At 46.6% G+C, this 16,118-nt stretch overlaps 1 protein-coding gene across 1 annotated transcript in view; it reads right to left on the bottom strand.

The window, feature by feature from the left end:
* Positions 1–815: 815 nt before the first annotated feature.
* The window catches only part of LOC146209925 (uncharacterized), a 52,028-nt gene continuing 36,725 nt past the window's right edge, over positions 816–16,118 (bottom strand). Inside the window, exon 4 of the mRNA XM_084605087.1 lies at positions 816–2,096. Within this exon, the coding sequence (XP_084461213.1) occupies positions 1,887–2,096 (210 nt within the window). The 3' untranslated portion in view covers positions 816–1,886. The remainder of the gene's footprint in view (positions 2,097–16,118) is intronic.

Genomic DNA, 16,118 nt, shown 5'->3' with positions numbered 1-16,118 from the left:
TATAAATCTTACTATTCTCCTACTGCGTGCGTTAGTATTTAATCTTTTATATTTTGGTTTATCATATTTACATTTCCTTCTCTATTCCCTAGCATTTATTATTATTTTTTTTTTTGCGATGTAGTTATACATCTCAAAATCTAATATCTCTGCGCCCCAATTCTTGGCCGATCCCCCTGTGTGGGTATGTGCCATCACATTAGAGGAGAACAACAACAACAACAACAGGAGCTCTCGCGCTAGGCCCGCGAACATTCATTAAACGTCATCTACCATCGCCATCGGCTTGCCGCTTCATAACAATAATAAGATATAGAAGCAGAAAGTGATAATACATACTCTTCAGGCGCCGTTTTTGAAGCTGTCTGGCTCACGATGGCTTGTTTGAGGGCACGTCATTGAGATTTCTTGGATACTGGAACGAGCTGAAGGCTCCCTTTCGAAAATATAAGAGCCTTCTTTTAGCCAATGAAGCGAACGCTGACCAGACAAGATTCTGCTTGATATGATTCAAGTCAACAGTTTTCAACAAACAAGGCCATGGGCTTTCCTTTTGAATGACAGGCTTCGGAGCTCAGTTTGTCAGTGAACACCTCTATCGGAAGCAACAAAAATCCAACCTCAATGAAGCTGTTGTACACTGGTTGAAGCAATGCTGGCAATGTTTCTAAAAACATTGCCAAAGGAAGTGAAAGGCGTCTTCCTGCAAATCAAACAATCTTCCCAAAGCATCAGTGGACTTCACCACCTGATTGAAGGAACCCGGACATTACAGCAGTGCAATAGAGAACTCAACACATCTTTGGAGTGAGGAATCAAGCTTCGAAGACATTTTATTACAATTTTCAAGTATGAAAATGCACTTTGTAAAGATCCCACAAAACATTGGTATTGCATGCACTGGCCTATCTTCTGCACTTAGTGTCAAATACAGTGGGGGAGTGTGGCTTCAGTCAGGTCATGTGTGTGAAGACAGAGTGTAGGAACAAAATGTCACTAAAAACTTTGGATGCTATAGCATGAATTCACACAACACTGGCTTGCAGGGAGACCTGCTGTGTGAAATTTATTACCACTGCTAACCAGGTTCCGATAAGACATCTATGATGTTCAATGTGATGTTTAGAGGCTGAACAATACAATTTTATATGATGTTTGACAAATGCTGGTTTTTGTCCATTTTTATGGATTTAATGGAATTTAAGCTTTTGGTGTAGCGGCCACTTTCTGGTCTAGGTACATTGAGTCATATTGCCAAGACAAGTGCTCTTGGGTTGAAAGAAAGAACTGCAGTTACAGGAGCAGGAGAATGAGAAACCAGTGCAGTGGGGAGCACAGGTGACAGCTGACCAAACCACATTCTCAACAAGCAAGACTTTAAAGCGTAAGAAAAGGCAATATCTGAATAGGGATGCCTTTCAAGTGTGGCCGCTGCTTTAACCGTGCACCGTTCGCTCCAGACACTAAAATCTCACCAAAAAAATTTTCCCTGCAGCAGAACATTACATGTTCAATGCAATATTATATTCACACAATTCGCACAGTATTCCCACATATGCAGACACAATATTTCGTTGTCACGCATATATATATACAATCCCAGAGAAATAACAAAAAGAAGCATGCCCTTGAAATTATCACAACTGTTGTGGGATCAACTATCCTTTATCTGGAGCACAACTCTTCCAGTATACCACTGAGCTAACAGACCAACAGCCATCTCATTGAATCAAAAGCATGTGACTGCAACATGTGGGAGCCTGGATCCCAAGAGACATCTATTTACAAGCAATACAGCAGCAACAACTGTCAGCAGAAGACACCATGCATTGCAGCTTCTCAGGAACACCACAAGTCATTACAGGAGGATGCACCCACCAAGACACTCACGAACCACCGGGCAATGTGTCAGTTCCCGGAAGTTCCTTTATGAGGGCGGAGCCGTTTGCAGGACACCGACGAACCGCCTTTTTCTTGGGCCTAACTTGCAGAGTTGGCTCCTCCTCTTCTGATCCAGAGCCGGATGGCAGCTCGGTTTCAGAATCTGATGAGGAGTCGTCATCACTGCTAGACATCAGGCCAGCAACGGCAAAGTTCTGGAAGATGAGATTTGTGGACACTCTTTCCATATTTATTATTGCTTTGGATTAGTTTTGCACCTTGTTTTCTGCCCCCTAAAAAGGCAGAAAATGTATATATATCCTTCTAGAAGGTATGAAAAAGAACTGAACAAGGGTAAATGGGGTAAGCCTCAGTTCGCAGATGAGCGAACGTTTCGACAAGTGGACTTGTCTTCATCTGGGCCCAGACGAAGAAAAGTCCACTTGTCGAAACGTTGGCTCATCTGCAAACTGGGGCGTACCCCATTTACCCTTGTTCAGTTCTTTTTCATACCGTGCAAACCATCTTCTCCCTTTCGTTCTACCTGAATCTTCTAGAAGGTAGGTTGATAAGTCTCCTGGCCATAGTCTGCGTTTCATAAAGTATGGATGTCTGTTCTTGTTTTGCAAGAAAAATGCCTCCAGCGTGACTGCTTGCATTTCTGGTGTCCTGAAATGAGCATGTCACGTCAAACCATGTGCCACCACCAAAGAAATTACTTTTTGGCACAAGTTGTTTTGGTTTATGTGTATTTAAAGAAAAAGGAATGCACTAATTCGGGTCTTCTTTATCACACTCTATTGGTTAAAAAAAACTCGTTCAAGCTGATGCAGTGAAAATGTCATGCCATCTGGAGGCCCGCGATTGGTATTTCCAATATGAGCGTCATTTCATCACATTGACTGTGTTGACATAGTGACATCCATGCTTTTAGAGTTAGGGCGATAGCATTGTCCAGACTACAAAAGCAGTCCTTGGCTGATTTAAAATGAACAGTAGCTGTCAGAGGCATCGGCACCCACTGACTGGATTATATACGGAGAGGCTGTAATAACTGCTGCAAGATGGCTAAAATAGGTCCCGTTAGCCACACACTGCAGTCAGATCATGGATGTTTGAGCCAGCATTATCGAGGAGCATATTGGTTGCAATTTCAATACATGTGTGATATCGAAAGGCTCAACCCACCCCTGACATGAAGAAGGTACTTCAGGGTTCTTTCCTGTGCCATGCGATGTAATGTAGGCACCTCTGTTACCAAGCGAGTCATTCCATCTAATCAGCAGTGAGTTCTGGCCCCCTCCTCATTCTCAAACCACATGTCATGAACAAGTGAGTGCAGTCCAGGGCTGTAGCTGAGCAATGACGTTGGTAATGTAAAAATTAGTACCGATGTTCTTCACAGCTGCGATGTCACTGTGGCAAAAAAAGCAATACACACAAGACGACAATGGAGTCACCGTAATCTTCTGTGTGCTATCTCATACTATGCTTTGTGGGCGCTTCTGCAAAGGATTTTCACATTTCAATCGCTTTCTTCAGCACCTTATCATCCTGGCCAACTCCATGCCGACTCCTGAAAAGGCAGCTGACTACTGCAAGCAAATGTATGCATCTCTGGCAATCCCGTATTCAGTTTCCATTTTTTTTTTGTTCTCTTCTACCTGCACAGCATCTTTTCTTTGCACAGTGTCATTACGAACTAGCCTGTCAAACCCTGAAGCGAGGATTAGTGATGGTAATTATAGAATAACCTTTATTCATGCCAACATGTACAGTGAAAGCTTGTTAATTCGAACCTCGATAATACAAAATATCTGATAATTCGATCTACACTACTGGTTCGGCCAAGCTTCATAGAGATCTGTGTACAAAAAAGTCCATTAATTCGAACCAAGTCGGTTCCACTATGAATAATTCGAACTACGTGGCACCGCACCTCGGAGGCTTCGCGCACATCACGTGGCAAAAAAAAGGAAACACCTCCGCGAAAGAGCGGAATAGTCAGAGGCTGCGCACGTCCAAAGCGGGGACAGAAGATGGAACTAGGTAAACCCATGGAAGAGTGGATAAAACCTACATGGCGGCGGCTGCCTGCTCTCTCTTCCGTGCAACCTCTGAAACTCGCAACGGGCACTACGGGTTAGACTTCTTTATTTTTGTGACAGCCATCCACCCATCAGCCGTCAACGGAAACATGCGGTCAGCCGTGATCATGACGCCGGCTTTTAGCAGCGTTCGCTTCAAAAGGCGTTTACTGCTATCAAGTGTTCTAATGATTTGAGTGGCAGTAGATGGCGCCCACCCCAATAGCTTAGAGCATGATAAAGCGAACATAATGGAAATGAGGCTTGCATAACTGGACAAGCGCTGGCACTTTGCCAAGTTTGTTCCCCCCCCCCTCTCTGCTGGAGCTAAGGTCAAAAGGTACACACTGTTATCCCTGCGCAGCATCTTAGTGCACTGCCAAGAAAGGTGTTGTAGACTGCGACGAAGCGAAACGGAGGGACGCAATAAGTGACGGCTTTTTTTTTTTTCAAATTCTTAGGCAGAAATGGGGGCTGGATTGATTGGTTATGCAAGTGGGTTCTTTATCCATAATGCAAATGGTTCTTGTCAGCTTTTTTCGAGGCCATTCGATATTTCAAACTTTTTTCCTGGTCCCGTGAAGTTCGAATTAACGAGCCTTTTACTGTATGAATAAGTGGCAACATCTCCCACACCTGCAAATCTACTACCTTACTTGGATATGGCTGCATGGAATTGGGATTTTCCCCGACACTCTTTTATGAGCAAGCCCAGTCTCCGTCCAGGGACTTCTCAGGACACCAGGCAGCACCAGCGCTTTACTTGTGGACAACTTTCTGTGGCTCTACAGTGGAGGCTAAGCAGGAGAGGGAAGACGACGGGCCTTTGTCCCAGTCCCGTGGAAAATAGGCTACCTCACACTATTGATTTTATACTGTCTCTCCAACTCCTCATTTACAACATCGCACATTACGAAGACAAAGGCCTGTCTCCTTCCCCTTCCAGCCTAGAGTTCCTTGCAGAGCCATAGAAAGCTGTTCGCGAGTATAAATGATGGGATTGCAGATGTTGTGTGCATTTCCTTGCTGTGGTGTAAGTAATATCTAACAATTTTACTACCTCCCAAGAAGGCCTCAGAGCATCTTTACCTCCTTCAAGCACAGCCGGCAGAGCTGGCTACTGGTTTTGACCCCATCTCTTTTGCAAGTGAAATCAAGCGGAGAAATGAGTGAGATGCTGCAATCCAAACCAGCATAAGTGCTAACTTTCGAAGGTCCTCATATTAAACCTTACAAATGTTTTAACTCTAACAGGTAAGAAGTTAGACAAATAAAGGCAATTTTTCTTCAAACAGAAATTATCTTGCACCAGGCCATCCCTCCAAAAAATTAAAGTGCACTGCAGAGTCTGCATTGGAGTAATGTGAAAGCACGGATGCTGCTATTACTTGCTTCTAGTTGCTTAATTCACTCCTTGTTTACTCAGTTTAGTCTTTGGTAATTTCAAATTATGCGCCAATCCCTTCCTATGCCCTTCAGCTCTACTTCTGGTTGCACGACATCACACACCAATCCCTTCCTATGCCCTTTTTTGGCTCAACTTCAGGTGGCGTGACATCCCATCCCTGACGTCACGTTGACTGATTTAATGAACTATTTTAGTATTTGATACATTCAAATGTGGCACCAAGCCATTAGTTATTGAGGCCAATTTTGCCTTTACTTTTACATTTTCTGCCTCTAATTATTTACCCAATTAACTTATTGACCTAATTATTTTTTGGACACATTACAATACCCTCTATTGATTGACACCACTCATTAACCTATACCATTTCTCAATTACAACTGCTGCGGACACAATTTTGTGGGTTTGCCTCTAATTAATTGCCTAATTAACTTACTGGTCTAGTTATTTTTCCAAAGGCAACATTATGTCACCCTCTATATTGACACCAGTCCTTAACCTCTACCACTTCTCAATCCGCCTTTTGCAGGAGGATGTGGCGCCATCATGCGGGAGCGGGCGAGAAACACATTGGACGGCAGTGTAGCAGACGACGCGAAAGCGCACCATACGAAATGGCCACACCAACGCAGGTAGAAAACGAAACCTCCCCCTTTTTAGGCCTCAGGGCGGAAAATAGTGACAGTGATTGCAGTATATCATGTTCACGCAGTATGGGGGAATGTTACAGCGTTTTCAAATTCCACTCATAACGCACGCATATACTATCTTATTATTGTAAGAGCGTGTAGCGCAGGCCGTGTTCGACGTCACAGAATGAGACGCTCTCAGCGTGCAGATTTTCGGCACACAGGAGAGCGCGGGGGCAGAGAGAGAGAGAGGGGGGATCTAAAGGGCAAAGCAGCCAGGGGTTTTTTGATGCTGCAGAGCTAGGTGGAATCGTCTCCTGTGACTTACGAGCGGCGCATATGCGCGGGGTGTCTTGAGTTACTGAGCACAATGCGGTCACCGCGGCGCCGGCATGGTGCAATGGGCGTCGCTTCCTCCTCGCGTCATCTACAAGCGTGCAGCTATAGGATTTCATCTACGAAGCTCGGCAGAAAGGCACTTATACACACCCTCTGAAAAGGGCGTTGTCCCGGCCGGAATGCACACCTGCAGGAAACGCGCGGGATTTTTCTGGCAACGGATGATTCAGCGCTGTAGCCGGTTTCTGCCCTCAGGAGTCAGAACGGATGTGGTCGCAGCAGTGAAAAGGTTTTCGGTGCACAGAGAATAGTCATTCTGTTGTGAAAGGATCCACAACCTTTCTGCCTCCGCCGCGATTTCTGCGGTCGAATCAACGACTTGGTGACACATGTGCATCTCCTATATATTGGATGCGCATCTCGGTCAGGAACCAATGCTGTTCTCCGTCCAGAGCGATCCACTCTGCAAGTGAACGAGCATTAACCCTCCAGGAGACCCATTTGTGCCGGACGGTTTCCTTGCCGTTGCAAACACTTGGACGAATACGACGATTATCAAGCTCCCTAACGAAGAAGTGCATCTGATTGCGAAGGAACAAAATCCGAATGCTTTGGCGTGCACGAAGGCGAGCCTTTAAGGTAAAAAAAATATACTGTTCGTCGTGCAAAAGTGTCAAGTGTGTCATATGCTCCGAGCGGCAAAAACACAGATACTACAGGTATGTATGCATCTAAAGGAAATTTGCATGATGAAAAGTACCTACTGGAGTTTGCACCCAGCCTGTAACGCACCAGTGATAGCCGCAATGAGGATTTCTTCGGTGTGTGTTTGCTTTAGTTGCGCCGGGGCCTGACGATGATGTATTTTATCGTCTCTTTTCTTTATGTGCGAAAGGGCTAGGTAACTTAGATATCACCGGTGGCTGTGCGCGCTAGGCCGTAATATTTAGCATGTTTTATTGTGACTGCCACCTGACTAACAAGAAAAAAAATACGGCGTGTTATTGCACTGCCGACCAGCTCAACCACTCGGCTCGCAAACAGCGGTGCATCACAACAAACGCCCAATTTTTTTTTCTTTTTAGTCAGGCGGCAGTCGCGATAAGACATGCTACATATTACGGTCTAGCGCACACAGCCACCTGTGATATCTGTGCTACCTGGCCCCTTCGCACATAAAGAAAACAGACGACAAAATACATCGCCATCAGGCTCCGTCGCACATAAAGTAAACACGCGCCGAACAAATGCTCATTGCGGCTATCACTGGTGGGTTACAGGCTTGGTGCAAACTCCAGTAGATACTTTTCATCATGCACATGTCCTTTAGATGCATACATACCTGTAGCGAAGTGTTTTTCGCACAGTCGAGAGTACGCAGTCGGTTGCTAAGGTCGGCCATTCACATCTTGACGCTTGGGGGGCCTTAATTCAAGCTTTACGTCGTTGTTGGTCGAGGCTCGCCGAAGAAAACCTGAAAAACTGCGTCTTGCATCCTGGCACGCCTAGAGAGTGGCAAGCGTACGCGGCAGATGTGGTTGGCATCGCTTTACCAAGCCTGCGACGGCCACCGTGCCGCCCGGTGCCGCCAGCCCCCGCGCACTGGCGGCGCCGAGAAACGCCGTCAACGCCGTCCAATGTGTTTCCATCGGTCGCCGCTACGACTTCGCGCATGCGCAGAAAACTCGCGCAAAAGGCGGATTACTCACAACTGCTGCGGACAACTTTTACATTTTTTGCCTGTAATTACCTACCGTAAAAACCCGCGTATAGTACGAGGTTTTTTTCAAAATTTTAGGATGTAAAATTTCCGCCTCGTACTATATTCGGGTCCCAAAATTTTCAGCCCAAAGTTCGTAGTTCTTGTTTCGTTACAGCCCGGAAATATCATCATCAAGGTTCGCAACGAAGGATGCGCCGTCTAGTGGTGGCGTCAGCTACCTTTCTTTCTCTGTTTACAGTGTTCTAGAACACTTGATGCGTCGCCATTGTCGCCGTTTTGGACATCGACTAGGCTACTAGGTGAAGCGCGCATGTCAGTGACAATGTCGGGTCCACGGAAGCAATATTCGGCTGCTTTCAAAAGAAAAGTGATAGTAGCAGCTGAGACCATCGGAAATTCTGCGGCAGGGCGACAGTTCGGCGTCACCGAGGGCAGCATTCGTGGATGGAGAAAACAGAAAGAGGCCCTCTTTGCGTGCTCTGGCCTAAGACGAAGTTTCCGGGGGCCAAAAAACGGAGCATATCCGGAGATTGAGCAAGGCCTGACCTCCTTCGTACAGGAACAGCGTGGACGACATCTGCCTGTGAACATCGAGTTGCTCCAAGCAAAGGCAAGAGAGATCGCAGCGGAAAAAAACATCCCACGGAGCGATTTCAAAGCCAGTAGGCACTGGGTGTCTCGGTATATGCACCGCGCTGGGTTTTCGTTGCGTCGAAGGACGTCAATATCCCAGAAGCTACCCGCAAGCTATGAGGAGCAGCTTGTGGCGTTTCAGCGGCACGTTATATCGCTGCGAAAAAATGTGAACTTTCCGCTGGGCCAGATCGGCAACGCCGATCAGACTCCGGTGTACCTAGACATGCCCTCTGCACTCACAGTGCATGAAAAAGGCAGCAGGCAAGTTTGTGTTCGTACGAGCGGAAACGAAAAAACACGGGTGACCGTAATGTTGGCGTGCACTGCGGATGGCCGCAAGCTACCACCCTACGTAGTGTTCAAGCGGAAAACTTTGCCAAAAGGTGAGCAGATTCCCAAGAATGTTGTCATCCGCTGCCAGGACAAAGGTTGGATGGACGAGACTTTAGTCCTGGATTGGATAAAGTCCGTATGGTGTCGGCGGCCTGGAGCACTGCTCGGTTTACCGTCAATCCTTGTGTTGGACGCCTTCCGCTGCCACCTAGCAGACTCTGTCAAGAGACTGCTACGCGAATCTCGCACCGAGCTCATCGTCATCCCAGGAGGGATGACATCGCAATTGCAACCGCTCGACGTATGCATAAACAAGCCTTTTAAAGACGCCGTGAAACGCTGCTACGCTGAGTGGATGAGGTCGGGAGACCCCGAAGTGACTCCATCGGGGCGACTGAAGAGGGCTTCTCCAGCAGTCCTCTGCAAGTGGATCGCGGACGCATGGGCTACCATCCCTGAGGAGCTCATCGTTCGGGCATTTAAAAAGTGTGCAATTTCTAATGCACTGGACGGCACAGAGGACGAGTTCTTGTGGGAAGAGCTGTCCGACAAACTGTCAGACGTTTCACTGTCTTCTGACACTGAAACGGACGACGAGTGAAAACGAGATGCTGTGAAAATAAAGGCCTTCTTCCCTCGTATTATTTGCGGGTGAAAACTTTTTTTTCCCATTTTCGCTACCTCATATTGCACCTCGTACTATACGCGGGTTCGTACTATACGCGGGTTTTTACGGTAATTAACTTGCTGGCCTAATTATTTTTCAGACACGACATTACGTCACCCTATAACGACTGACACCACTCATTAACCTCAATTACACTTCTCAATTACAACTGCTGCGGGCACGATTTTGGTGACGCGGCCTGCAGAGGTGGCCTATGGCAAGTTGCATCATATATGTATCGAACTGAATTTCACTAGTCGTTTGATATAACGTACACCGCACCATGCACTGGAAGGTGCACCTTTCCCAAAGATGATCACATCACCCTTGGCCCTTTGCCACGTGACGTTTTCAAGCCACGCATGGAAGAAATGTTCGGAGACGGCTGGTCTAGGGCAGCGCTGCACCCTTTCCCCAAAGGCGCGCACATCTGCGGTGATGTCGGCTGTGCGCCAGCATGTGACATTTGCAAGCAATGTGCGTGACCGCCGGTACAGAGCAGATGCAACCAATGCAGCCGTGGTGTTCGGGACAAAGGAAAAACGCGATAGAACGAAGCACAAGGATGTGCCCATTCTTCTGCCGAGCTTTCTCTCCCCTTCCTCTCTTTCCCGGACTTCGTTGCAGCAGCACGCACTATGCATGCGTCGACAAGCCAGCTCAGCCAGATCAGCCCATGGCAAACAAAACGTTGGGACGCTTTTAGCAGATGTTTTTCTTTTTTTTTTTTTGCAAGAGTCGTCCATCCCTGTCGTCATGCTGAACGTGCGGCGTAGCGTAAGCTATGGCGGCTGTGGACGCTAAGAAATGACATTTTCTTTCCTTTTTTTTTTTTTGCGAGAGTTGTCCATCCTCGCATCTATGAATCAACGAAAGCACGTGGTCAGCTGCGATCGTAACACTGGCTTTTGACACTGTTTGCTTCAAACGGCATTGCAGCTATCACACTTTCCGATGATTTCGTGTGATAAATCGAACCAGGCTTGTGCAATCAAGCCATCACGGGCACTCTGCCAAGTTCACTCCTCGCCACCGTAAGAGTTATCAAAAGTATAGGGAACAGGCGCCTGTTGTATAGCGCCACCGTCGCCTCGGCGGAACAGCGCCACCCGCGGCGGAGTGTCGAGGCAGTTGAGCGGCGCAGTCGTTTCCGTTCTGCGAGGCGTTTTTGGGCATGTCCCTACCCTTCGTTTTGCGGTGTGGCTTTGAGAGCTTTGAGCTGCTTTGAGTAATCGCAAGGAGTATTTTTCGACCGGGAAATCTTGAAAAAGGAAAGGGCCGTCATCGACAGGGTGGGCGTGTTTTTTTTGTTTTTTTTAAACCGTCCGGCGCATGGTATTTCTGTTATATACCCGAAAATGCCGCGCGCGTGATTTCACCATGCGCTAGGAACACCTTCGTTAGGAGCTTGTAAAGACGACTTCGAAGACAGGAATTGCGCCTGCACTGCGTGTTTATCTTATATTAAGTCTAGTCGAAACCCACCTGAAGACCAAATACCGCCAAGCCGTGTAGCCGTGGTGCCGTAGTAGTTGTAATGGTCAGCGTTCATGTAAAATAAAAAAAATGCTGCACCTGTCCTTTTTGGTAATAGCTAGGCTCAAACGATTCAGAGCAAATGGCATTCCAGTATCAAGTTGCAACGAGAGCTGGAAAACGAAAAAAATAAACAAGAAAGGCCAAAGTAGGATCCTATTTATGGTCGGAAAAGCTAACACACATATACTTCCAAGACTTCCTGCACAATTACACTACAATAGCTCACTGAACCCGGCCTTGAGACTATCAAACTTAATCATAATACAGTAAAAGCTCGTTAATTCAACATCGACGTGACCATGAAAAATTGTCGAATTATCCGACTGTCAAATTATCGAATGAAAAAAAAACTAAATGAGCCCCTGGAGGACATGTCGCAGTCGCCGGACAGCTGACTGAGGACGACATAATTCAGGAAGTTAAAAGTACCGTCAACGACGATTCATCAGAAGATGATTGTGAACAGCTGCCCCCGCCGTCGAAGCGCACGGTTAAAGAAGCCGCAGAAGCACTGTCTGTTCTGAAAGAATTCTGCGAACAGATTACCGATGGTGCGTATGCCATGGAGCATCTGGCAGCGATTAGCGCTATTGTCGCCTGTCAAATTCGCCTGAAAAAACATGTGGTGATAACTAACTTCTTTACCAAATATGTAATCACCACCTGTTTTTTCAGGCGAATTTGACAGGCGACAATAGCGCTAATCGCTGCCAGATGCTCCATGGCATACGCACCATCGGTAATCTGTTCGCAGAATTCTTTCAGAACGGACAGTGCTTCTGCGGCTTCTTTAACCATGCGCTTCGACGGCGGGGGCAGCTGTTCACAATCATCTTCTGATGAATCGTCGTTGACGGTACTTTTAACTTCCTGAATTATGTCGTCCTCAGTCAGCTGTCCGGCGACTGCGACGCCATCATCGATGGTGATGCAACCAGCAAGCCGCACAGAAGAATGCAAGACATTGTCAAAACAGCCGTCACACATGGCAGTGTCTCTGCACGGCAGTCCAGTGATATAAAACCGCTATGCCTGAAGCAGTTAGTGATCACTTCTGGAGGCGTCTAGGTCCATTCATGACCAAACGCGCATTTCTTCCCCGCTTCCATATACAGAAGCATGCGCTGCAAGACGTGCTTTCTGTATTTGCATTTCACGAACAGAATTATTCCCTGATCCATGGGTAATAGGGCTGAGGTTGTATTAGGTGGGAGAAACACCAGCTTGATCCATTCAAGGCCCGACACCTTGCAGTGAGCACTGCAATTATCTACAACCATGAGGACCTAGCGCTTCTCCATTCCAAAACGCCGATCAAGCTGATGCAGCCACGTCTGAAAAATGCTGGATGTCATCCAAGCCTTCCTATTAGCGTGATAATTAACAGGAAGGTTCCTCGCGTTTTTAAAGAATCTAGGCTTCTGCGCCTTTCCAATCACTAAGAGCGGCAACCGCTCTGTTCCCGTCATGTTGGTGGCAAGTAGAATAGTTCCTCTTTCCTTGCTGCATTTTCCTGCAGTGCATGGGTCACCTTTGAAAGTTATCGTCTTGTCCAGGAGAGCTTTAAAGAACAGTGCTGCTTCGTCAGCGTTGAATATGTTTTTCGCGTCATATGCAGCCAGATGTTCAAGCAAGTAGCTGGTCCGCCACTCCTCGACTGCTTCTTCGCTCGTGGCAGCTCTTTCGCCACACACATTCTTGAACGTGAAATTGTGCCGGCTTTTAAAACGAGCGAGCCAACCTTCGGAAGCTTTAAAATCTTCCGACATTCATTCTTGCGGCGAATCTTTCAGCCTGTGCACAAATTAGTGGCCCACTCACAGGGAGATAGGCCTGTCGTGCGTTAGTGATTCAACGCAGTATGGCTTCTTCGAGCTCCGGGTGGGCCGCCGTCCGCAGTCTTTTCCTTTTAGCATTGAAGCTTTCACTGTCGAACGCCTCCAAGATGCTCTTTTCATTTTTGACATATGTGGACAAGGTTGTCCTCTTCACTCCATACTTGTTCATCACGTCTTGGCGTGAAACGCCGTCCTTGATCGCCTTCAATATTTGCACTTTCGTGGCCAGGTCCTTCGCTTCATACTTCGGCCGCTTTGCTGCTGTCGCCATAGCAGCAGCACTCGGCGTCAAGATGCGCAGGCACACTATGCACACACGCAGCACAGTAAACACGTAGGCGAAGCGTGACCGTAAATGCAAAAAGCACATGGAGATGACAGGCGAAGCTTGACGACTCCACTGCGCGAAGGTAGGGCTAGGAAAGAACGAACTTCCGGCTGACCTCGCTCCCGTCGCATCATTCTGCTGATGACGATGACAGTGCGGATGGCATACGCTGCCTTTTTTCTTTCAGCTTCACACTAGCGCCTCTCTTGGCTGTGTTTTGTTTTTTTACCCCTTCCACAGTGAAATGCGAAATGGCGGGCTACGGAGCTACGTCGAATTAACCGATGCACGGCAAAATTTGGTCGAATTAACGAGAGCTTAGCCCCATAGCCTCCTATGTATATTTGGAGGGACCTCGTGTGCACGTCGAATTAACCGATTTGCCGAATTAACGGGGGTCGAATTAACGCGCTTTCACTGTAGAAGCCAAATGAGTAATACCATCTCAGCATCATTTTTACATATATGACAATGCTCTTGTTGAACACGTTGGAGCTGCTACATATAAGTGACTTAGAGAATATATTATACTATACATCCCTTTCTCTCGACATGCTGAGGAGGTTGTGAAAAGAAAAAAATTAAATTTCCTGCTATCAGCGGCCCTATTTTTTCGGACGCCTGCTATGATAGAGAAATCTTGTAGTATTTGGCTTTTGCTTATTTAGGCACTCTCTCAGCGCAGGAAGTTCAATGCGATTGACCGCAGCTGCCTTGAGCATTTTGTCAAAATATTAAATACAATTGAAAAAAAAAAAAAAAAACACACACACACACACACAGTGTGATGTGTTGTAAGATAAACCACCGACAACTAAGAGGGCATTCTATTGCTAAAGGAATCTCTCTGATGGCTCGTTCGCTAAGGTGTTCTACTTTCTCAGCGTACCACGAACTTGCGGGGCCGATACCTGACCTCGATACCTGATGAGTATGAGGGGACATGACAATGTAGGTAGTTTTCTATTTGCACGTAAAGGAATCCGGATAACTGAAAGCCATTCCTTTTACAACTTTGACACTGCAGTTTGCCAGACTGCCGCTAAATCTGTTTACATTGGGCATAGAAGCACTTTCTGATAGAGGTAAAACGGTCGTCTTACTACGCCACAATCAGGAAATCTCACGTTCACTAAAGCGCCAATGAGAAACACATGTATTTAGGTGGGCCAGGAAATGGGCGCTGCTGAGAAAATATGTAAACCCGTGTCGGATGCAACATGAATGCGAAAAACAAAAAAAAATTGCTACACGGCCTTCGAAATTAAAAAAAAAAATGCTACATTTATGCTCGTTTCCACAAATTAAATTGTATTTTTTTCTTGTTCGACTTTTATATGAAGCCAATAGCAGATTTTGTGACCATATGATATTTGATTGAGCTGTGAAATGACTGATTTTATTAGGTGAAATGGACATGCCACAAACAAATGTTAACAAATTCTAAGAGTAACAACGCAGAGCTCTAAGCACATTTTCATTGGTTGGCAAACGAAGAGAGGAAAAAGGACAATGTCATGGTAATAGGAATTGTTCATGTCTCCTATCTGCTCTTTCTGTTAAGAGAAAAAAGTAAATTGTCTATCACTAAAGATCGTAGCGCAGCTCGAACTACGATGGTGGAGCTGCCTTTTCTTTTTCCGTGCTGGGGTTTTCTTGTACACAGGCGGGGAAATGCCTAGCGTTGTAACTTACGCTGTTAGGTTACTTCGATTTCCAATTGTCAATAAAGTGACTACAAATGAAGGAGTGTGGCTCCGACTCCGAGACTCTCGTGCCGTCATCCCTGGGGAACAGAAGGCACAAGGCATCCGGTAGCAACCGGAATTTTAAAAATTTGGAACTTTCCATGACCACACAGTAACCAAATACGTAAATTTGTGCCTCTGCCTTTCAAAGAACCATGCTTAGGTCACCCGCCATTCATGCTTGTGTGGAAACCCGTAGAAATGAATCGACTCAAAAAACTCTGACGAGTTTGTGTAGCCGCCAGTGAAGCCAACAACGCACCACGTTTCGCCAGCCTTGTTAGGCCAGACTTCATTTCACTGGACATATTCACACAACTAGCCCAACTTTCTGCTCTCTTGAGGATATATTCACGCACAACATCATCTAAGCCTTAGAATTTCCAATTTCCACACAAACTAACAACAAACAGGATGCTTCAATGCGCTGGCAATGCGCCGGGCCGACGCATGCCAGCGATTGAGCGATGTGCCGAGAGGCGGCGCTACCCGTTCAGCTGTCCGGTCCCTACAGTAAAAAGATAAACATGCCGTGACGTTATCGCTGAGCGGCATCTTGGCACGTTGCCAATAAATTAGCTGTGGATGTGACGGTCGAAACAGAGGGACTCGCCCCTGACTAAAGGCTGTTTCACATGCAAACGAAAACACTTGCGACTTCTGCCGCAACGACGCAAAAGCCTGTTTTGAGCTGTTGCAGTGGCGAGAGTGACGCAGTTCCAACAAGTTAGAAATTTCTCTATCTGTTGCTACCGCTCGTCGCTGAATTCGCTCGATTGCTTGCATGTGAACCGGCCTTAAAGCTTTTTTTTTTTTTTTAATTCTCAGGGGCAAAAGTGGGGGGTGGGTTCATTATGCGAGTGGGCTGGTTACACGACAAATACTGTATCATTTTTCACGATTGCAAGCGGCATCTCCAGCCAATTTTTGTATATCAGATTATAGATATATCGAACTATTTC

Source organism: Amblyomma maculatum, chromosome 1, assembly GCF_055883805.1.
Source record: "Amblyomma maculatum isolate TAMU_Amacu chromosome 1, ASM5588380v1, whole genome shotgun sequence".
Lineage (NCBI taxonomy): Eukaryota > Metazoa > Arthropoda > Arachnida > Ixodida > Ixodidae > Amblyomma > Amblyomma maculatum.
This window is presented reverse-complemented; position numbering and strand designations above follow the sequence as displayed.